The sequence below is a fragment of the Pseudophryne corroboree genome, chromosome 5 (assembly GCF_028390025.1).
Source record: "Pseudophryne corroboree isolate aPseCor3 chromosome 5, aPseCor3.hap2, whole genome shotgun sequence".
In the NCBI taxonomy this organism is placed as follows: domain Eukaryota; kingdom Metazoa; phylum Chordata; class Amphibia; order Anura; family Myobatrachidae; genus Pseudophryne; species Pseudophryne corroboree.
The window spans coordinates 829671654-829696135 of record NC_086448.1 but is presented as its reverse complement, the minus strand read 5'-3'; the positions used below and the strand labels follow the sequence as shown (position 1 = coordinate 829696135).

Here is a 24482-nt window from a genome sequence, read left to right as displayed (position 1 = left end):
TGTGCCCCCTGTCGCTGTGCCCCCTATTGATTTACCCCCAGTAGTTGTGCCCTCTGTTGCCTTGCCCCCAGCAGTTGTGCCCTCTGTTGCTGTGCCCCCTGTTACTTTGCCCCCAGTAGTTGTGCCCCCTGTTGCTTTGCCCCCAGCCCACGGCGTCTGCTGCAGCCGGGGAACGTGTGCGGGCAGGCGGCGGTGCCTGCGGCCGCGCCCCCAGGCCACAGCGCCCCGTGCACAGGCACTACTTGCCCGCACCAAGAAACGCTCCTGGTTTAGTGCCCCGATGGATCTCAAACCATTCAGTTGATTTACTAAGATACTCTCTTGTACAATCGTGTACGATCAGCTCTAGCAATTGGTTTAAGCATAAGCCCTTCCTAGGAGGTAGTCGGAGATTTTTATACAAACCCACATACGGGATGTAGTCTGACTGCCGGGATCCTGGCCCCCGAGATTCCATACCCAACCCACACATACAATATCGTGTTCCTAGTTTTGGTGAATGTGTCCATTTTATTCCGTGTATCAGTTCAGACTCATTAAGGTTCCAGGTGTGACCACTCTGGTATCTGTAATGTTCCTTTTTCAGTATATATGAGGAAAAGTTCTCATTCCTACAAATGCTGTACTTTGACAGTGTCCTTGATAATTACAATAAGCCGCATACAATGTATGATTATTTTTTAACCACTATTAATACAGCGCCTACATATATCCCAGTATGTCATTTTAAAGGGAGAGAAAACCTGGCAGTAACTCATACAAACATGATGGGTACATACAAACTCCACACAGAGAGGGCCCTAATCAAAAAAGAACCCATAACCCCAACTCTGGGTGTCTGATCCGTGCCCTACATAATGTGGACCTTTATTTTACATTTTAGCCATTCAAGCCTACTTTAAGCGGGAAGTCCAGAGCACTGACGCTGAGGAAGGCGAGACGGCCACGCTGTTCTGTGAGCTCTCCAGCGAGAAAGCCGAGGTGCAGTGGAAGAAGGACGGACAGACGCTGGGCTACGGCAATAAGTACGAGATGCGGGTGAAAGATCGGAGAGTGGAGTTACTGGTCCACAACGTGGAGAAAGAGGATGCCGGAACTTATACTTGTGAGACTGGGGAACTTACATCTTCCGCAACCTTAACTGTGAAGGGTAAATATAATATTATTATTATCATTTATTTATATAGCGCTTGTATATTCTGTTGCGCTTTACAAGTAAGTGATAGCACAATACTGGGTGTTATCAGACAGACATAGAGGTGAGAGGGCCCTGCTCGCAGGCTTACACTGTGCAAACTATTTCCTATAATACAAGAACAAGTAGCCAAAGAAATACATATTATTCATAGACTAGCTTCTACATGCAAACTGCATCTATTTAATGCATTTCCCAGTGTTACTGTAGAGCCTCCCTGCATCCAGTATTTGTTGTTTCAGCTGTATTACTTTGAGTATTGCTTTATAAATAAAGTATATATATATATATATATATATATATATATAAATTTGGGTATGCAGGCACTCACCAGTAAATTCCAACAGGTATTTATTAATAACTGACAGACATAAAGACGGTGTGTCGACGTTTCGGTCATCACGTGACCTTCTTCAGGACATCATACAAGGACATCAGGAAGACAACTGTCCAGTGCATCACCATTCACCATATGTCACACGGGCTTCCCTTAAATAGCAAAGGCAGGCCCAAGCCACACCCAACCAGTAATTGCCACAGGAAGTGCCTCAAAAGGCACTAATTTCTGCACATAAACAACTATCCTAACAAGGACCTATACCCTATATGGGCGATTATACTGTAATGTGACTCAAATCCTAATACCACTAAATAAAACATCACAAATGTCTCAGAAACAAACAAAACACGGCCGCAGCCGGAAGTGCCATGCGTTCCTGACCGGAACCGGAAGTGACCGAAACGTCGACACACTGTGTCTTTATGTCTCTGTGAGTTATTAATAAATACCTGTTGGAATTTACTGGTGAGTGCCTGCATACCCAAATTTCTATATACTGGCCTATGGGCCTTTGTGGAGCACCCCATCGTTGATCTTATCAAGTCTGGAGTGTGGACTTTACCGTACACACACACAGTATATATAGAGTGAGAGTAAATACTTCTAGTCAGGCTTGGACTGGCCCGCAGGCATACCTCCCAACATTTGAGCTAGGGAAAGAGGGACACCTGTGCGGCGCAGGCGCGCCCGATTTTGGGAAGGGGCGTGGCTTCGCAGGAGTGCCGCGATTGCGAGCCACGCTCCCCGAATCCGTCACTGAGGGGGCATGCCCAGCGCTCTGTGAGCTGCTTGCATGCCCCCTCTCCCTCTCCCTCTGTCTCCAGTGAATAGACGCTGTGCGTATGCGCACAGCGTCTATTCACCGCTGCAGAGCAGCAGTGACAGGAGCCTTCCAACTGCCCCCCCCCCCCCCCCCCCCCACTGCGGGACACTGCAGCCAGCGGGACAGTCCCCAAAACACGGGACTGTCCCGCGAAAATCGGGACAGTTTAGAGGTATGCCCACAAGGGGTACAGGGGAAACCACCGGTGGGCCCCACTGCCTTGGGGCCCACCTCCTGCTCTAAGGATCAGGTTCCAGACTGTGCACTTGAATTATACATTATACATATGTTACTTTATACTGGACTATGGTGTATTTTCTACAGTGCATTGCTGTTATTAATCTGGAACATTATCACGCATGCAGCAGCTGAATGTACTGTATATATTTATGAAGGGGCCCAGACGTTGCACTCTCTAATGCTTAGCCAAACCAATGAGGTGGAAGGCCACACCCCCTCTGCAGACTAGCCACACCCCTAACACAGGCCCGTACCACTGCATTCCGCCGGTAGGCCCTACATACCCCAGTCCGACACTGCTTCTAGTGGATGCATGATAATGTACTAGTTTAATAACAGCACAGTAGAAAATACACCATAGTCCTGTTAAGTATAATGTAACTTATGTATAATTCAAGTGCACCATCTGGAACCTGGTCCCTAGAGGAGGGGGCGGGTCCTCAGGCAGTGGGGCTGTCCGGGGGTTTTCCCCTGTGGGCCAGTCCAACCAACGTGACTGAGTCTGAATCTGTATATGAAGTGCTATGGAGCAGGGGGCGAGGCTTTTTACCGTGCCAAGTTCCGCGGTGCTTCATACCGTATACGGGCTAGCAGAGTTACACGGGACTTGGCGTCTCACTTACCCCGAGCATCTTATGCTACGTGGTGTATTGAGGCAGGATGTATGAGGACATATGTTAGTTTCTGACACGAGACATACTTATTTTTACATGAGGAGCAATTCGTTCTTCTACAGTATAAGGATTCAAACAATTCTGGTACATTGTATTAATATTATGCCACATATTCGTAAATAATATGCACAAATTTAATAATGGAAGTACCCATCTAGATTTGGAGGTCATACTTTTCAGGGAGGTCAACCACCCTTCATGCTGTCAGACTTCTTGGACGTCCATGCACAACGTGAATTGTGAATTGTAACACCTTCTCTCCCAGCTGTTCAGGTCCTATTTAAACGCGGCCTACGCAACGAGAAGGCCAAGGAGGGCGGCACGGTGAAACTGCACTGCGAGCTGAGCAAGCCTGGCGCGCCGGTGACGTGGACAAAGGACGAGCAAGCTTTGGAAAGCGGTGAGAAGTACGAAATCAAGCAGCAAGGCAGGATGGTGGAGCTGCTCATTCTCAACGTGAGGCCCGAGGACTCCGGTGACTATACCTGCGACACCGGAAACCAGAAGAGCACCGCTCACGTGACGGTGGCGGGTAAGGAAGCAGCCATGTTTCAGAGCCGCTAGTCCCATACTGTACTTTCCATTCTCTTTACTTACAACATATCCTACACTTATGATGCCCTTAGCTCTCCCAGTCCGCTTCAAACAAGACCTGAAAGATTGTGAAGTGGACGAAGGCTCCTCAGTGACCCTGTCCTGTGAGACCACAAAGGCTGACGCTCACGTGGTCTGGAAGAAAGGCGTCACGGCTCTCCATGAAAATGACAAGTTTAGCTTCAGGCAGCAGGGAAGCCAGGTGGAGCTGGTCATTCGTAACGTAAGAGCCGAGGACGCCGGGAGCTACACGTGTGATACCGGAGACCAACAGACTGCTGCCCGACTCAGAGTCAGAGGTAAGACGATACTACACACTTGGCCTGACTCTGAATTACAATTTTATTGGCACAGGATTGCACAGCCGCTTCCTTGAGCCTGTGCAGTTCCATACAAACATGATTCAGACTCACCGTAAGAACACATAGTGGGTCATTCCGAGTTGTTCGCTCGCTAGCTGCTTTTAGCAGCATTGCACCCGCTAGGCCGCCGCCCTCTGGGAGTGTATCTTAGCTTAGCAGAATTGCGAACAAAAGATTAGCAAAACTGCTACTAAATAATTCCCTGCAGTTTCTGAGTAGCTCCAGACCTACTCCTAGACTGCGATCACCTAAGTCCGTTTAGTTCCTGGTTTGACGTCACAAACACGCCCTGCGTTCGGCCAGCCACTCCCCCGTTTCTCCAGACACTCCCGCGTTTTTCCCTGACATGCCTGCGTTTTTTAGCACACTCCCGGAAAACGCTCAGTTACCACCCAGAAACACCCCTTTCCTGTCAATCACTCACCGATCAGCAGTGCGACTGAAAATCGTCGTTCGAACACCAGCAAATCTACTAAGTTTTGTGTTAAATAACTTAGCACATGCGCAGTTAGCAACAAACCGCAGCATAGCGAAAATCATAAACGAGCGAACAACTCGGAATGACCCCCATAGATGCAATGACTTTGTCTGCGACGGGTAAGCTAATTTGGCCTAAGTGACAAAAATACAGAGAAGAGCGCCAATTCCAGCCTACCAGCAAATATAATGCATTGGGACTGTGGCACGGCTAGAGCATGACCCACAGCAGGCAGAGGTAACACAAAGGTGCGCCATCTGTGTCAGTGCCGCTGTTACGACCATTCCCGCGAAAGTCAGCCAGCAAACAGCCAGCACCGCTTGGAAGTAATACTGTAGTATCCACAAATCTAAGTGACTTTAAAAAGAAAAAAAAAATGGTATAGATTTAGATTTTTTTTTTTAAGTTTGCAAATACAGTCACTGATCTTTGTTACTGCTTCTGTAAGATTCACATTCCGAGCCGCGCGGGTGCTGGCGTCCTCCTAAAGTGGTAAATCTGACTCAGAATGAGGCCTTCTGTCTATCTCAGATAATTCTCTCTGTCCTTTATCTGTCAGAGCTACCAGCTCGCTTCACACAGGAGCTCACACCCCAGACGATGTCTGAGGGAGAGTCTGCCACCCTGCGCTGCCAACTTAACAAGCCGGACACCACGGTGGAGTGGCGGAAGGAGAACAAAGCGATCAAGCAGAGTAAGAAGTACAAAACTCGCCAGGAGGGCCTGATATCTGAGCTGGTCATACGTGACCTGACCCTGGAGGATGGCGGAGACTACACGTGTGTCTGTGGGGACCTCCAGACATCGGCCGCGGTGACAGTAACCGGTAATGTCGTGCTCTCTTCTTTCACACACTGGGGGACAGAATGTTATTGCACATCAGTAATCCGATGTCGCGGGTGGATGTCTGATACTGTGCAGAGCGTCAAATATTTAGTTTGCATTTAACATTTGTTGGCTCAGAGCTGCGCGCTATTGGAGCTGCGGCTGCATCTTTTAATGCAGCTGCCACTGTGTATTTATGATAATGCTGTAGTTGATGCGCTTCCTACAGAGGCGTCCAGTCTGTCGCTGTGCCTATCACGATGCACCATCAGTCTAAACCGTCAGAGATTGCACCTACAGATGGGTCCACCTTTATCTTGGCTTCTCTGCTGCACCTAGGCACACCATGGTTATTAATATAAACCCTTCATCTATGGTTCACAGCTGCAATACAATACAGAGAACAATACATTAGGGGATTAAGTCATTACAGCAGGGGATTAAGTCTGACTGACCTAACTCAATTAATCTATTAAAGGCCAAGATAAACATGGACCCATCTGTACTTAATGCCAGGGGCAATTTCTCCGTCTGAACATGTCTGCTGGATTTAATCCAACTACGTCTTTGGACCCACGTACTGTATAGCGAGCCACACACCCCTCCCTGGTTACCTACTGTTATGCCATCTCTCTGTGTGCACTTTCGTTCTGCGTCTTAGAGCGGTTTTCCATCAGAACGCATGCGCAGTGCTAATATGACGCGCAGACTGAACGTATTGTCCGCTTGGGTGCGTCACCGATCTTATGCGCACCACTGAATCACAGCCTTAGTGTTAAATGTCCACGATTTCTGTTTTATTCCTGTTAGCTTCAAAGAAGGAAAACCTGCATTTTATGACATGGTGTTGATATTATTTTAATCCATTTTAAATATGACTTTTTTTCAGTGGGCCTTTCGGATTGTCCGATTTTACTCTTTTGTGGCCAAATATTGCAGCGGCAAATTGCACAGCATTGTATATTTTTTCTGGTTTTTTTTGTGGCCTGTGGTGTACTTCACTTATAGGGTGGAATACAATTTTGAGGGAAGCGTGCAGCAGCATTGAAACACCAGGAACAGCACAGCGTCTCGCACCCCTTGCGGCCCACTCTCCCCCCAAATTTGCACAATTTTCTACGCTTCCCTGCTGGTCAAGTACAATCTTCTGCAAAGTGCGGCTATTGCTGCGCCACCTCCTGAGCGCGAGAACCTCGCCCACAATTGGATTCCACCCATAATGTTTTCATGTCCTTGTGAAATCCTTCATGTTAAGTGTTAAATGTTATTATTACCTAGCTGTATATAAGGCACTATGGCTATTAACCCTAAAATACGCAACAGTGCGATTGCTTACTTGTTACACAACGGCATCATATTGTGGTGTTAGTATAGGTGCACAAGTGATACCAAATTCTACCTTAAAAATGTAGGGCAAAGTAGTCAGAAAATGGTGATCATGTTACTCTCGGAGACCATTGGAATCAGGGATGTGTTCCAGTATCTTGCTTTTCCGTAGCATTGTGTTTCTGAGATATACTTGTTTTGTTTTACACAGAAGGTGGGCCGCACAGTGATGCTGCAAAGCTGAGGTTCTCACTTGTACAGGGAAATGTGCCATGCGCCAGTCTGCATGTATGCCCGGACAATGTACCGCCTTTACCTCTTTATTCCATTACAAGAATTCCGCTACGCAAAATAATTTTTTGTTTCTGCGCTGGCCCACAAAACAATGCGCACCATAAATGCCACCATCTTCCTTTCTAAACTAACGCATCTCTAGAGTAGGCGCCCTCGCCCATATGAAGGTGCGCCGCGCGTCCGTAACTGCTTTTACGGGCTGTTTGCGCTTCCTATACGACCTCTGATACATTTCTGCAACATAAAATTATGATGATGTGAGTTTGCAGCTGGGACCACTATAGAAAATTGTGATTTACTTTGCTGATCGCCGTACTGTAAGTATGACAACCTTCTGTTTACCGGTTTCTGAACTGGATGTTGTTGAGCTGTATTCTGCGTCTTTTAGCGTCACCTCCCCATTTCAAAGAAGAGCTGAAGAGCGAGAAGGCGTCGGAAGGCGACCAGGCTACCCTGCGCTGCGAGCTGACCAAACCTGGCGCCTCCGTAGAATGGAGAAAGGCAAACCAGACTCTACATGCTGACGACAAATACACAATGAGGCAGGAAGGCCTGAGCGCTGAACTGATAATAAAAAATCTAGATGAGAAGGATTCTGGGAGCTACGCCTGCGTGTGCGGAGATCGGCAGACCACAGCCATGTTGACTGTGAATGGTAAAATAATATACTGCGAAACTTCTAAAATACCATAATACGTATAGTAAAATGCATCTATCATCGGCAGCCGTTTTATTGCCTAAAGCAATATTCAGGAGGATACAGCTAATGCAGTGACTCGGTGCCTCGTGCCTCAGTGCGGCCACTAGTTCTGAGTCCACTGGTACTGTAGACCGGATAGGTGCCAAAGGCATTTTGATGGAAAATCTAAGACGGTTAGAGATGTCAAAACTCTATTTTATCATTTTGCATGAGGGAGTTCTTGATATCACTTCAAGTAGCACTTTAGTACATGGGGTTATTATTTCCTGTCCCATTAAATGAGCCACATATGTGACCAGTGATATTCTATTGTATCTTTCACGCGGATTAGCGCTTCCGATACTCTTCAAAGAAAAACTAGTCAACGCGGACGCCTTAGAAGGAGACCACGTCACACTCCGCTGTGCGCTCAACAAACCGGCCACCGCCGTAGAGTGGCAGAAAGGCCACACGACCCTGAGACACGGAAACAAGTACACCATGAAGCTGGAAGGGCTGACGGCAGAGCTTAAAATTCATGACCTCGATTTAAAAGACGGAGGAAGTTACACGTGTGTCTGTGGGGAGCAAGAGACCACGGCAAAACTGAAAGTCAACGGTAAACGGAATACTTTGAACGTCTGTCAATGTTTAATACGTTTACTGAGGCCATCCTACGATACGTTTCAAAATATTAATATACTTGATTAAAGTAAAATGACTTTTAGATAGCACTTCTTACATATTTGTAATCTATATTTTGCCATAAATGCCAATCCTTTTTATTAGAGAATCCATACTTTAGTTGACATTTTACCCACGGATTGGAAGGGCGCTGAATGAAAGAAGGGAGCAGAAATCACCAATCTATCAAAGTGGCGCTAAAATAAATCCTTTATGTTGTGTTGCTCTTGCTCAAAGCAAACGCTAGACAGGACTGACCAGGAAGGAAGGGATTCACAACCACTACGCGTTTCGCCATCAGCAGCCTCAACCTATTTACTGTGAATTTCTTGTATCATATGCTAGTATCGATTTTAACTTTCTAACATAAAGGATCTATTTTAACACCACGTGATCTGGAGGATCACTTTCTTTTATCAAACCCCCTACAAAGTATATCAAACAATTGCCCAGTGGCGGTGAAGCCCTGTCTTTCTCAATGGATTTGCCCAGACGGCAGTCCTGCGAAAGGTTGCTTGAACATTCCTTTATACTTTATGGTGTTTGTTTATGCTTGTTGTTTTATACGGCTAGCGCGGTGACTTGATATACTTTCTTTCGGTGCATTACATTGATATTTCCTCTGAATCCTCAGCTCGGCCTGTGCTTTTCAAACAAGATCTGAGAAGTGAGCAAAGTACGGAGGGCTCGGCAGTGACTCTGCGCTGTGAGTTGACCAATCCTCCACCGTTCCTCGAGTGGAGAAAAGGAGACACCGTTCTTAGGCCAAGTGCCAAGTATGAAATGCGTCAGGACGGGGCCGTAGCAGAGCTGATAGTTCAAGACTTAGAGCAGAATGACATTGGAGAGTATACCTGTGTCTGCGGGGAGCAGGAGTCCACAGCCCTACTTATAGTGAATGGTAAAATAAGTGCCACTCTTGTTTGAAGTTTCTTTGCCTTTTTGTACAGATATTTGTTCCTTCCTTCCTTGTGTTCTTCTCTATACATCTTACAGTAGAGGATATATGTTGTTCTTTTACCCGTCTGTCTATATGTGCTCTGCAAAAAAGGCAACACCCACTTGGTTGACCTTATCGTCTTCAAACATGTACTTTTGTTATGGATGATGTAACAAAATGTAAACAGATAATTTGCACTTGGAGTTGAGAAACTCTCATAGCTCAGTTGTTCTGATGTAACAGTGTATTTACACGCTGCATTCCACGTTCTCCAGAACTTCCTGTTCATTTCAAACATGGACTTCAGAATGAGACTGGGTCGGAAGGAGAGAGAGTGGTCTTGCACTGCGAGCTTAGTAAGCCCAACGTAGGCGTGGAATGGCGAAAGAACAACAGCATCCTCCACGAATCTGGAAAACACGTCATGAAACAGGACGGCTCGACTGTAGAGCTCGTCATTTGCGCCCTAGACGAGGAAGACGCCGGAATTTACAGCTGCATCTATGGAGACCAAGAGACCTCAGCAACTGTAACTGTTGCAGGTAAAAAAAAAAATGGCGTAGACAGGAGATTGGGTAACGCTCCTGTAGTCGGCTTTGTTTTCTGGGTAAAACGCGTAGTATACTGACTTACTGGATAGTACGTAACCTTAGTGGAAGACCAAGGAAATCTGTATGTCAAACCTTCCACCGTTATACTGTGTACATCTATCTGTTCATTGCGGCCATCCTATCAGACTCTAGGAATCTTTAGAACTTGTCGTTATATATTTTATTAATGGATGATGTGTCCAAAAGAGACGAGGCAGGCACGGTCCGAGTTCTAGGTGACTTGGGTGGTATTTGTAAGCTGAGGCACAAAAGCTCAATTAATCAATAGGCTTTTCAGCTTGTTTCAGGAACGCTACCGAAAATAGAAACGTTTTTCTTGTGTCTTGTTAGAAATATCATTCCAATAAACACTGATTAATATTAATCGCCCGTAACTGTGATTACATTTACATGTTTCAAAATCATTAGCTAATGTCCTGTTCATTTCATGCCGCGTCAGCTCTGCCACCAAGATTTAAGCAAGAGCTAGAAAACCAGGACTGCGTGGAAGGGCAGGCGGCCATTTTGAAGTGTCAGCTGACCAAGGCAAATGCCCGGTTGGAGTGGAGAAAAGGCCTTGAGGTCCTCCAGCCGGGGGACAAGTACAAGATGAGCCAGGACGGCTGTGAGGCCGAGCTGGTGATATGTAATGTAGACTTGCAAGATGGCGGCCGGTATTCTTGTGTGTGCGGAGAGCAACAGACGTCCGCTACGATGGTAGTCAATGGTAAATTTCAATCTATAACTATTGCACTGTTATGTTGGCTCTTTCTCTTTTATTCTTTTAGCAATTACTTTTAGTTGTATTATTTCTGGTTACAGATGTCTTCAATTGGATGCTTTATTGCATAAATGATATATTTATCATATATGCAATATAGGGACATGTGTAATGATTGTATTTATCATATATGCAACATAGGGACATGTATAATGATTGTATTTATCATATATTCAATATAGCCACCTGTTTAATGATTGTATTTATCATATATGCAATATAGCCACCTGCATAATGGTATGCAGCTCAGGGTGCAATATAAAAAAAGAGTATTGTGGTATTACGAGCAGGGCCCTCTGGCTTTTTTGTTTGTTTGTAAAAAACAGACCTCGATCTAATGTTATTTGGTCTCTGCTAAATTAAAGTCGTTATCCACGGTAAATACTGTTTTTTAATGAAATATCTTTAACTCAAAGGCCTGTATGGCTCTCTCAAAGGGAGATGTATCAAGCCAAGGAGAGAGAAATAAAGTGGAGAAGTTACCTAAGGCAGCTAATGAGCTTCTGCTGTTTATCTAGCACAGTCTATGAAATGGCAGAATCTGACTTCTCAACTTCTCGAAGGTTTGATACACCGCCCCCCCCCCCACTCCTCTCCCCCCTAGTGTTCATATTCCTTCTAGTGAATAGCTAATGTGTTTTAATCACATTGTTGACCCAATATCAGTTCGGTTTGACTTTTGCGGCCTTATCTCAGAGGGCAGTCCTGATAGTCTGCTCCGATGCGGTGGGAAGGTTGTGTCTTGCCAGCTCGCTATAAGAAAACCTGTCTGTTGGGCAATAAGGTCTGCCGGTAAAGTCTGATTTTCCGTGTGTTTGTCTTCATTTCCGTCAGCATTGCCTCCAGAATTTAAGGAAGAGCTGAAGCCCCTGGAAGCACCAGAAGGCAGCTCGGTAACTTTACACTGCGAGCTTACCAAACCTGGAGCCACTCTGGAGTGGAGGAAAGGACACAAGATTATTACGCCAAGTGACAAGTACAAACTCATTCAGGAAGGTCTGGTGGCGGAACTGGTTATTGGTCATGTGGACCAGCAGGACACTGGGAGATATATCTGTGTGTGTGGAGACAATCAGACCGTGGCATCACTGACGGTGAAGGGTATAATACATTTAATAATCTTCTTTAGATGTCCTTTAACACAACTACATCTCATCATTTATGTTCCGCTGCTTCCTATAAAGAGTTTGCTGTCCTCTTACCATCCCAAAGCGTTCCACTTACCGGCCTTCTTAATGTCTTACCCTCTTCTTATGTACTAAACCTCCATTATCACCGCTTTGTCCTGCGCCATCTGCTCTTACTGACCCGGTATGTGGTAACCTTGTATTGATATTATGTTTGTCAGCTCTTCCGCCTCGATTCTCAGAAGAACTGAAGGACCAGGAAAGTGTTGAAGGGGAGTCGGTGACTCTGCGCTGTGCGCTGACCAAGCCCAAAGCTGCTCTGGAGTGGAGGAAGGGTCAGAAACTTCTTAAACCAAGTGACAAATATAAGTTCCTCCAGCACGGGCTTGTTGCTGAGATGGTTATTAATGGTCTGGGCGTGGAAGATGCCGGGGAGTACACGTGTGTATGTGGGGACCACCAAACGACGGCATCCGTGGCTGTGAAGGGTAAAGTTCCTGCCATTTTTTATGACCTAACATCTCTATCATACATCCTCTCCCAAGTCATCATCATCATCAATGTCATCTCCATCTTCTTCCATCTCCCATCCTCTTCCATTTACACCAAGTTCTTCCTTCCCATGTTCCCATCTCCTACGTCACCATTGTGGACAACCTAACCAAGTGATTAATCTGCAAACATTAGTGTCCAAAGGGGGTCATTCCGAGTTGATCGCTCGCTAGCTGTTTTTAGCAGCCGTGCAAACGCATAGTCGCCGCCCACAGGGGAGTGTATTTTCGCTTTGCAAGTGTGCAAACGCCTGTGCGGCAGAGAGAGCGGCTGCAAACACATTTTGTGCAGTTTCTGAGTAGCTCTGGACTTACTCAGCCCTTGCGATCACTTCAGCCTGTTCGTGGCCGGAATTGACGTCAGACACCCGTGCTGCAAACGCCTGGACACGCCTGCGTTTTCCAAACACTCCCAGAAAACGGTCAGTTGCCACCCACAAACGCCTTCTTCCTGTCAATCTCCTTGCGATCGACTGTGCGAATGGATTCTTTGTTAAATCCATCGCTCAGCAACGATCCGCTTTGTACCCGTACGACGCGCCTGATCATTGCGGTGCATACGCATGCGCAGTAGTGACCTGATTGCTGCAATGCGAAAAACAGTAGCGTGCGATCAAGTCGGAATGACCCCCATAGACATAACTGTGTTTCTTTATTTGCAATTGTTTAAAGAATTTAACAATATATCACCTGATAATCGTCTACTAACAAAGAATAGAAAGTTATTTAAGATGAGGAGTTAAGGGATAAATATCTGCATTTCCGCAAAATAGTAATGTGACGTCATTATAATAAGATAAAATCATTCTAGTTTTCTGTAGATGAGATGTTTTTTGAAGCGTAAAGCGGCGAAATGCGCAGTGAAGTCACGTGGCGACAGGAGTAGTGCCAGTAAATGTATAGCAGGCAGCTGTACTGCATTAGATCAGTGCACGTCTGATTTCCTACCATACTGGGCGTTGTTATAAACTCACCGTATGGCAGATAAAGACTTTATTACACCTCGTTTCACAACCCATATACTGTATAGGAGCATTTTTCACTGCTCTTGCTACAATATTAGCAGTATCAGTACTTATTCATTTGATATTGAGACTCCGAGGATGACCATATAGTGTATCGGAGGATGTTTCACAGTCGCCATTGGCAGGTTATGGCATGGCTTTCCTTAAACAATTTTAACCCTTAACACAGATATGGAATTTTATAAGATAACACTGCAGGATACATAATGCAGTGATACAGAAAATCCCCAGATGTAGTAAGCAAATGGGACAAAGTGGTCTGAGATGTAACCAATATACATGTATTTCCAGGTATTAAAGTAGGTAATGTAATATTTCTACTTCACCACAAGGGGGTGCAGTTTTGAAAGCTTCTTGTCCCAAGAGCTTGTGCCTTATCTCAGAGTAATTACCATCCAAGGGTAATATAGCAGACCCAGTCCTTTTATGGGCAGTGTTTATAAGAGTGTGCCCAGCGTCACAGCTAAAATAGTTCCACATTACTTGTGAACAGCATTATAAATATCATATTTGTGTAAAATATTATTGCACGTAAAATGGGGCACAGAGATTTTCTTTCTTTCACAAATAAGTATTTTTATGACTTGCAAAATAAATACAGTGGAACAGTCAGTGCAGCCATGGACAGTCTCAGCCAGTTCTGCGCTATACAGTCCGGCTGACGCTATGGGCGCAGTTAGTATTTAATCCATTGTGCCAGCAACTTTCCCGCTTGCTAAGCGCTGTGACTATCCTGTAACGGAAACACTGTCCATTCTATACCAGCTCTGCCACCACGATTCCAAACGGAGTTAAAGAGCCAGGAAGCCGTTGAGGGCAGCTCGGCCACTCTGCGCTGTGAGCTGACCAAACCCAAGGCCTCCCTGGAGTGGAGAAGGGGACAGAAGGCCATCGGAGAAAGCGACAAGTACACGGTCACCCAGGAGGGTCTCATCGCTCAGCTGGTTATACATAATTTGGACCTGAAAGACGCCGGGGAATATACATGTATATGCGGAGATCATCGCACTACGGCCTCTCTGACTGTCAATGGTAAATCATCGGCAATTGGCTTCTGCGCATCATGTTCTCCTGTCTCTCTCTCTCTCCACCTCTGTCCACTGTCATTCATATAACCGTCCCAAACCTGTCCTCTAACTATTATGTACCGGAATTGCTGCGCGGTTCAGCGTCTCTCTTACCCAGTAATCAATGGTATCCGTTCACATGGTCGACCATGTTATGGTCGACAGTCATTAGGTCGACCACTATTGGTCGACATTGACATGGTCGACATGGACACATGGTCGACAAGTGAAAATGGTCGACACGCGAAAGGTCGACGTGAAAAGGTCGACATGAGTTTTTTAACCTTTTTTTTCTTTTGGGGAACTTTTCCATACTTTACGATCCACATGGACTACGATTGGAACGGTAAAGTGTGCCGAGCGAAGCGGTAGCGGAGCGAAGGCACCATTGCGAGGGGACGCTGTCCACTAATTGGGGTTCCCAGTCACTTGTACGCAAAAAACGACACCAAAAAAAGTTAAAAAACTCACGTCGACCTTTTCATATGTCGACCATTTTCATGTGTCGACCATGTGTCCATGTCGACCATGTCAATGTCGACCAATAGTGGTCGACCTAATGACTGTCGACCATAACATGGTCGACCATTCATACCGGAACCGTAATCAATACCCTCCAGTATCTACAAGTCTTTATTATATTACAATGTTAGCAGATTACATAGGCAGCAAGCGGGAAGGTACAAAATACAGTATTATTATTATTATTATTATTATTATTATTATTATTATTGCTATCTTTTTATATTTATAAGTCTTCTGAAGCACATGAGGTACATGAGGATAATGTTGATAGGATACATACTATAAGTACAGACTGATACAGAGTGTGTATAAATTCACATATATACATAATTACAGTGAGCAGTTAGCATATTTATGTAGAGACGACAAAGGACGTAGGGCCCTGCTCATATAAGCTCACAACACAGTTTGCTATAGCAGGCTGGCTAGTTACAATAAAGCACATCACCCTAATTATAAATGTCTTCGTAGCTTGCTGCATCCTGTCTTTATCCAATCACTTTTACCCATTTTAGGTTCTGTGTTCCAAGGAAAAATTCTATTCATTCCTCTCAATTTATGAACTGTTGACATTTCTCCTACACACCAGCACAATCTAGTGGTGACAAAATATATTGCAGCTTTGACTATAAAAAAAAATGGAGTCACTGTGGCCAAGAACTGTCCTATTCCTTTTCACTCCACCACTCATCCAATTGTTTCCTATATATGTCATCCTAGTCCAGTCCTTGCATATTATTAGATTAGGATGTAGTTCGTGTATCCCCTTCCCCCCCCATGATCCAGTGTTTTAAAATGTTCTCTTTGTCCCACGTTCTGTCAGCTCTTCCGCCACGATTTAAAGAAGAACTGAAGGACAAGGAAAGTGCTGAAGGGGAGTCGGTGACTCTGCGCTGTGCGCTGACCAAGCCGAAAGCAGCTCTGGAGTGGAGAAAAGGGCAGAGGGCCCTTACACCGAGCGACAAATATAAATTCATCCAGGAGGGTCTTGTGGCTGAGCTGGTTATTAACCGCCTGGACCCTGAAGATGCTGGGGAGTACACGTGTGTATGTGGAGACCAGCGAACGTCAGCGTCCCTCAGCGTGAAGGGTAATTGTCCCTTGCTCTCCAGCCTCCTACTTGTCCACTAATGATCTCATATCATCATCATCATCATCATCATCATCATCATCCAAAGCAGTTAATCACTTTCATTTGTTTCGTTCTCACCCTTGTGCTCATGCAATAATCATGTGATTGACACACGGTTGTTTTTACATGTGCATCATGTGTCACTGAGGTCACCTTTCCATAAATGGTCACATCACATCCACCTTTAATGGTCCATGAATGAGTGTGTCTATCATCACCCACTCACCAGTGCTGTATAAAATGCATGATACTCCTTGTTGCATGGTTATGGAGGCCAAGCTCACTGTACGCCATGCACAATGTATCACACTTATTATTCACCTGTGTTTGTCAATTGAATTTTGGTACACAATGTCATTGTTCTTTATGGTTCGGTTAAATTATTACAACAGTGCCAGTCATTGACGACCTACCTGGGGTAGTGTAGTAAGCCTATCAGCAATAGAAGCCACCTGACCAGCGCCTTAGTGGCCAAGATAGCGTCATAGTAGAGAAATACTGGCACTTACGCTCACATAAAGCCAATCCGCACACATGGGCGTATTGTTTTTTTTATTTTATTTTTTGCAAATTGAAGGGCCCTAAAAACTCTATTTCTTCATCAGGGTTCAGAGGTTCCACAGGAAACATTGGGGTTGTAGTGGTGGATGAGAATCTGGGTACCAAACACTTAAAGTTTTAGCTATCCCTGTTTTAATTCATCTGTGACCGGCGCGTCTGTTCTTCGTAGTATAAGTTCTGTTCTCGTCGCCCTAACCTTCCATCGTCTCCCTCTGTCCTCTATCTCTTTATTGTATCAATGTAACATTGCGGCCGCTTTCAGAATGAACCTGTGTGTAATAAGTGGCTGCCCGTTGCTATTGGTCATGTAATAACTGAGATGAATGGCAAAATGAAATCTTGTTGCCGTAAGGCAATGCCATTGTGGGCCCACATATCGCAGTGGTCAGTCTTGTGTCTGAAGCTGCAAGCGATAGGTCACTGGGGTGCGCTAAAGTGACTCAATGCTAGAAAATGATTAAACTTATTTTTGTTTGTTTTTTTCCCCCACACTTTTATAAGTACCTTTTGCTTTGATCACACAGTTTTGCCATTGATCAGACTCAGTTAATAATACACAGATGCCCCTGCCACTGCTAAAGCCGTTTGTTCCCTCCGCACATTGTAGCGCTCCCTGTTGTTTTCCTGGAGGAACTGAGGAACGAAGTGGCAACTGAGGGCCAAGCCGTCACTCTGCGCTGTGAACTGAGTAAGCCGGGTGTGAGTGTGTCCTGGCAGAAGGACAAGACTGCCATCAGAGCAAGTGACAAGTACGTCATGTCCCAGGAGGGGGCTGCCGCAGAGCTGACAATCTGTAACCTGGACCTGAAAGATGCCGGGAACTACACCTCTGTATGCGGAGACCAGCAAAGCTCTGCAAAGCTAACTGTACAGGGTAAGTATAGCTCTGTGTATAATTACTGTACCATCATTCTGCCCGGCTAGTGACACAAAACCCACCAGCTTGTACAGTATAATGACAGACAACACACGTGTCTTCTTTCCAGTCTCTCCAGGTAGGATCTTACTGGGAACTTAGTGAATGGGCCATGGGCTACGGTAACATTAGTGGTCCATTGATCCCCTTGCAAAACACAAGTGAAAGTTGCAACCATATCCAAAAAATAGAAACTTTCTCATGAGAGCAAACGTGTTTCTGTTGGTACAAAAATGATCTGTGTAAAGGGCAATTACTGTGTTGGGAATTTGAGGCTCAAGACAAGAGATATTTCAGGGTAGTGTCAGTGATGGAACTGGGATCATGGTTGGGGAGGAAAGAGCTTGGTCTAGGACCTAAACTGTAGGTCTAGACATAAAACTAGAGATGGGCTCCAATTTAGCACTAGAGTGAATGCTTGAACTATATAAAGCGTAGTATTAGGTGAGGTTGTGACGTCGCTTGTGTATTCAGTCACGACGCCATTATTAGGAAATTTAATGCTGGACAGTTGGCCCTCTACTCAATATGGACACATAAGCAAATTTTCTATTTGAGGCAAACCGTTTTCTTAATAGAGAACCAGGTCTCAAAAACTGTCCACAAATTAAACTTTTGGCCGACAAAAAGAAGATAACCATTGTAACGCAATGCAATAGCTATGGGAAATTGTAAATGTAACCAAAAACACCATTAAACAATTGGTTATTAAAGATACTTTCATGCATATAAGTGTTTGGGATTTAGGCTGGTGACCCGCGTAGGGCTCACATTGTTCAATGGAAATTCTTAATGTCTTCATAAAATGATACTACGCTTCATTGTTCGTTGGTCAACTCATTGTTGAGTCATCACCAGTTTCTCATCGCCATGGCCTTGATTTAACAATCTTGTGGTCCCGTGTGGTTTTTGCCAACACATTATTTGTGTTACTCTTATCAGAAATACCTGCATTTTTTAATGAGGGACTGAAAAACAAACAAGAGACCGAGGGCCAGGAAGCCATTTTCCAGTGTCAGCTGACCAAGCCCAGCGCACAAGTAGAGTGGAAGAAAGGAGAGAAGTCCCTGAGACCTGGGGACAAGTACAAAATGCATCAGGAGGGCCTTAATACTCAGCTGATCATCAGAGACCTAGATCTGAAGGATTCAGGGAACTACTCATGCTTGTGTGGAGAGGAGGCAACTACAGCAACTTTAACCGTCACTGGTAAATATATTTTCTTTGTTTAGTCCATGAGGTGATTACAAGGATCCCTCATCATGGCCCACATGGCTCTTTCAGGAGTTCTGTCTCCATTAATTTTTCTTTTCTGTCCTTAGAGTTACCCGCACAATTCAGTACCAAGCTGACCAACGTTGAGGCTCTGGAAGGGGGAACGGCGGTTTTGCACTGTAAGGTGACAAAGCCATCGGCTTCGGTGCAGTGGAAGAAGGGTGTGGCGGCCCTGTGGCCCAGCGACAAGTACGACATGAGGCAGGAGGGTTGCAGAGCGGAGCTCCAGATAAATGATCTGGAACTGGCGGACGCAGACCAGTACTCCTGTCAGTGTGATGGCCAGGAGACAACGGCTTGCTTAACCGTCAACGGTAATTTCACTTTTAGGTTCCAAAGTTTTTGAAGACCACTGCAGCCTCAATGTTGTTCTGGAACTCATCAATAAACACACGTTCTTTACTTCTTTTCAGAAAGTTTTTATAGCTCATTATCACAAGTGTTGTTTTGTTTCTGTGAACTTTGCAGCTTTGTGCTGTAATAACGTGTGTAGGAGCTTGTGAGGGAGATTGGTTGTATAGAGTTCCCTATGGCTGCAGCTCTGATAAAGTTGGGGTGTCAGTTGGGTAACCCCAATGTCTGATTATGTTCCATTTCAGTAGAAGTTGGAATGTTTTGGTAACAAAAATGTTGGCAATTTGTTTCTTCTCTCTCCGACCACTGCATCCCATCCCCAGCTCTGCCGGTTATCTTTAAAGAGCAGCTGAAAAGTCTGGAAGTTACGGAAGGGGAGACCGCGTTTCTGCGCTGCCAGCTCAATAAGCCCCACCTGTCGGTGGAGTGGGCGAGAGGAGATGACGAACTGAGTCCCGGAGACAGGATCAGCATTAAGCAGGATGGACCAGACGCCCATCTCATCATCTGTAATGTTACTGTAAAGGACGCTGGGCGCTATACGTGTAGATGCGGCGATGCGGCGACCATGGCGGAGCTGTCAGTGAATGGTAATAAAGTTTATTTTCTGTATACTCATTCTTCTTGGTTTGTTCTCCAAATAAATGTACCTAGGCAGTACCCAGGCCCTGTATAGATAGAAAATAGTTTTATGGGGGTCTCAAGCCTTGCCTAGTGCCATTTGTACTTAGCGCAAAAATAAAATTTCTGTGGACTTTGGGGGTCATTCAGACCTGATCGCACGCTAGGTTTTTTCGCTGCGCTGCGATCAGGTCAGAACTGCGCATGCGTATGCACCGCAATGCGCAGGCGCGTCACACGGGTACAAAGTAGATCATTGCTGAGCGATGGATTTAACAAAGAATACATTCGCACAGCCGATCGCAAGGAGATTGACAGGAAGAAGGCGTTTGTGGGTGTCAACTGACCGTTTTCTGGGAGTGTTTATGAAAACGCAGGTGTGTTCAAGCGTCTGCAGGGCGGGTGTCTGACGTCAATTCCGGGCACGAACAGGCTGAAGTGATCGCAGCGGCTGAGTAAGTTCAGGGCAACTCAGAAACTGCACAAAACTTTTTTGCATCGCCCGGCTGCACAGGCGATCGCACACTTGCAAAGCAAAAATACACTCCCCAATAGGCGGCGACTATCTGATCGCAGCGCTGCAAAAAATAGCTAGCGAGCGATCAGGTCTGAATTAGGCCCTTTATCTCCATTCAAGGCTTAGTAAATAGACGGGAGCGAGGCCTAGTGATGTCGCAGGAAGCCTGAGACTAAACCAGCGTGCTTTCTTGCAGCAAAAGATTGCATTGATCAAAATTTGCAACGGGACAAGGAGGATCATTCCGGTGATACAGGTTTCGGGGTCACTTTGCCTGAACTTACTGCGCGGCGCCATTCTGCAATTCGCATTTTGTGGAATTTATACCTAAAGCTGGTATAACGACCATTCATTCTGCTGTGTAGAAAATGTAAGGCCTATTTTCGGTGGAATGGCGTGAATATTTTGCGCAATAGTTGTGAAAATGTCTTATTCCGCTCTATGTCATCACTCTTACGACATTAGGGCATACGTGACAGATGCTGTAGCTGTTATTGATCCTGTAGGGTGTAAATACTCCAGAGTTTGCTATTTAGCAGACCCAGGGGAAAGTCTGTGTCGCCTTCCTGCTTCATACGTTACTGTGTACATATCCTGCTCCGCCGCCCTGTATTAATACATGGATACTGTGATCTTGTGACCTTCCAGCCCTCCCTCTGTTATTTAAAGAGGAGCTGAAAACCGTTATAGTCACGGAGGGTGAAAGAGCCACGCTGAGGTGCGAGGTGAACAAGCCGGAGGCACCTGTGGAGTGGTACAAAGGAGACGAGATCATTCGGCCTAGTGACAGGTGCATGCCGCAACAGGAAGGAGCTATCGCTATGCTCATCTTTCTGGATGCTGGTGTAGCGGATGCCGGAGACTACACCTGTGTCTGCGGAGAGGCCAAGACGACCGGTCACCTGCAAGTACAAGGTAACAGTCCCGCTTACTCTGTATGTACTACAATGGGAACTCCAGGCCAATGAAAGATAAATCCTATCCTCTGCTCTAGCTGATAATAATAACATGACTTTCACTTTATTTTCATTAACGATTCTGTGATGTATGGTTGTGGCTTCTAGCCTATCTACTTGTGAGTTGTCAAACCTATCTACTTGTGAGAGAGTCAAACCAATATTTAGTAAATTAATTGCAAACAATATTAACCTGAGCACACGCACGCACACACACACACACACACACACACACACACACACACACACTCTCTCTCTCTCTCTCTCTCTCTCTCTCTCTCTCTCTCTCTCTCTCTCTCTACAGTTGGCTACTGTTACTTCTTTGGAAGGAGATACTTAGCAGTGGCCGGTTACATATAATATACAGGCTTGAATACGGATTTCCTTATTAACAATTTTGTTTGCTACAAGAAAGTTAATTTAAATGCAATAAATGATAAAACAAAGACTTGTGTGGCCTCTCTTTCCCCTGACACATACAGTAGATACCGCATCACATTGTCTCATACTATTACGGTGATCTGTAATGTTAGAATGTATACCGTACTGTATGATCCGACTGTTGGAGATTATAAATGGGGATACAATTGGATGTACAGTTCTCATTTGAATACAATACAGCTCCATCGTATATAAAATCTAGCTGTTGCACAAACTGTTTTCTTGTACAAGGAATGCATCTTATCAGTGGTGTAAGTTCGTCCCAGTTGCCCGGAGGCAAGATCAATATTGGTGCCCCCCTATTTCCTATATCAAGATAAATGTGTGTGTGTGTGTGTGTGTGTAGTGTTCTGAAAAAAATGTATATACTGTATTTATACATTTGATTGTCTTTTATTTTAAATCACACCCATGACCTGTTACACTGACAGCAGACACTTTACTGATGGAGTTATTTGCTCCTGTACAGGAAGCATGAGAATTCTAACTATATGAAGTTACGTGTAATTGTCAGAGAAGTATCTTCATATAGTTAAAATTCTCATATTTCCTATACAGGAGCAAACAGCTTCATCAGTAAGGTGTCTGCTTCCAGTGTAATAGGGTGTGGTTTCTAATCCTGGGTATGACACTTGTAAAATGTGTATATTCAGTATAATAAAGAGGGTGTGATGTGTAAGGTGCAGGGACCAGTGAGGAAGTCGGCCACTGAAAGACAGCAACAGCTATCAATTAACTTAATTCAATGGTGTCACAGAATGGGAGGCGAGGTGCCCCCTACAGAGCAGGAGCCCGGCGGCAGATGACTCCGTTGCCTCCCAGAGTTCTGCCTCTGCATCTTATATATAATTATTATTATTATTATACCAACATAGGCCCTCATTCCGAGTTGTTTGTTCGCTAGCTGCTTTTAGCAGCATTGCACACGCTAGGCCGCTGCCCTCTGGGAGTGTATCTTAGTTTAGCAGAATAGCGAACGAAAGATTAGCAGAACTGCTACTAAATAATTCTTTGCAGTTTCTGAGTAGCTCCAGACCTACTCCTAGATTGCGATCACCTCAGTCCGTTTAGTTCCTGGTTTGACGTCACAAACACGCCCTGCGTTCGGCCAGCCACTCCCCCGTTTCTCCAGCCACTCCTGCTTTTTAGCCTAACACGCCTGCGTTTTTTAGCACACTCCCGGAAAAAGCTCAGTTTCCGCCCAGAAACACCCACTTCCTGTCAATCACACTACGATCAGCAGAGCGACTGAAAAGCGTTGCTCGGACCTGTGTAAAATTGCATGTGTGAAAATACTTAGCGCGTGCGCCCTGCGGCCCATACGCATGCGCAGATTCGCCCATTTTAAGCCTGATCGCTATTCTGCTAAAAACGGCAGCGAGCGATCAACTCGGAATGACCACAATAGTGCATTAGGATATCGTCCCACAATCCCCTGGACCATTACTCAATGACGCCTGTAATATTACTGATGTAAAACAGTTTGCAAAATGGGATTTAATCATTATTTCGACGGTCTCAATGTAGAATGTCATGGTGCGGACATGGTTAAAATGTCAACACCACACCTGCAAAATGTCAGCAGTGTGAAAATGTCGACACATGAAATACTTAGTCAATATATCGCCAATAGAAATTTCAAGGATTGGGGCTAGAGTTAAATTTGGGAGTTGACATTTTGAACATGTCGACATTTTGTCTGTCAACATCTGTCGGCATTTATGGTGTCTAGATAATGACTGTTGACATTGTGATCGTAAACAAAACATCCTGAAACCCCAACGTCAGATAACTCAGATGACAAATGACATTGGTACTAGCATTTGCATATTGCATATTGTCACAACCGCAACAGACGCAAGAGCGGACATCTATTATACTTCTGTCTGGAGCGCTGACTTTGTACAGAATATTTGCTGTCTGAAAGCTTTTGGTGAAATGTGACAGTTCTGATGACTGTTGTGTATTAATCCACTATGATCATGTTCTTGCTAAATTCTGTGCTGACATTTTCTTTATAGGTCAGTAGTCAATGGGGGTGATTCCGAGTTGATCGCTCGTTAGCTGCTTTTAGCAGCATTGCACACGCTAGGCCGCCGCCCTCTGGGAGTTTATCTTAGCTTAGCAGAATTGCGAACGAATGTTTAGCAGAATTGCTATTAAATAATTCCTTGCAGTTTCTGAGTAGCTCCAGACCTACTCCTAGATTGCGATCACCTCAGTCCGTTTAGTTCCTGGTTTGACGTCACAAACACGCCCTGCGTTCGGCCAGCCACTCCCCCGTTTCTCCAGCCACTCCTGCGTTTATCCCTGGCATGCCTGCATTTTTAGCACACTCCCGGAAAACGCTCAGTTACCTCCCAGAAACGCCCCTTTCCTGTCAATCACTCCCCGATCAGCCGTGCGACTGAAAAGCGCCGCTCGAGCAACAGCAAATCTACTAAGTTTTGTGTTAAATAACTAAGCGCATGCGCGCTGCGTACCATGCGCATGCGCACTTTCCACCTAATCGCTGCGTAGCGAAAAACGGCAATGAGCGAACAACTCGGAATGACCCCCAATGTGCGTTGGGTGGTCAGTATTGGGCTC

At 45.3% G+C, this 24482-nt stretch overlaps 1 protein-coding gene across 3 annotated transcripts in view; it reads left to right on the top strand.

The window, feature by feature from the left end:
• OBSCN (obscurin, cytoskeletal calmodulin and titin-interacting RhoGEF) overlaps positions 1–24482 on the top strand; it is a 370748-nt gene that overhangs the window by 210106 nt on the left and 136160 nt on the right. For all 3 annotated transcript variants that reach the window (XM_063924540.1, XM_063924539.1, XM_063924541.1), the window contains exons 42-59: positions 884–1150; positions 3538–3804; positions 3899–4165; positions 5266–5532; positions 7540–7806; positions 8183–8449; positions 9149–9415; positions 9730–9996; positions 10505–10771; positions 11660–11926; positions 12174–12440; positions 14294–14560; positions 15944–16210; positions 17421–17687; positions 18672–18938; positions 19052–19318; positions 19682–19948; positions 21145–21411. In XM_063924540.1, the coding sequence (XP_063780610.1) occupies positions 884–1150; positions 3538–3804; positions 3899–4165; positions 5266–5532; positions 7540–7806; positions 8183–8449; positions 9149–9415; positions 9730–9996; positions 10505–10771; positions 11660–11926; positions 12174–12440; positions 14294–14560; positions 15944–16210; positions 17421–17687; positions 18672–18938; positions 19052–19318; positions 19682–19948; positions 21145–21411 (4806 nt within the window). The remainder of the gene's footprint in view (positions 1–883; positions 1151–3537; positions 3805–3898; positions 4166–5265; positions 5533–7539; positions 7807–8182; positions 8450–9148; positions 9416–9729; positions 9997–10504; positions 10772–11659; positions 11927–12173; positions 12441–14293; positions 14561–15943; positions 16211–17420; positions 17688–18671; positions 18939–19051; positions 19319–19681; positions 19949–21144; positions 21412–24482) is intronic.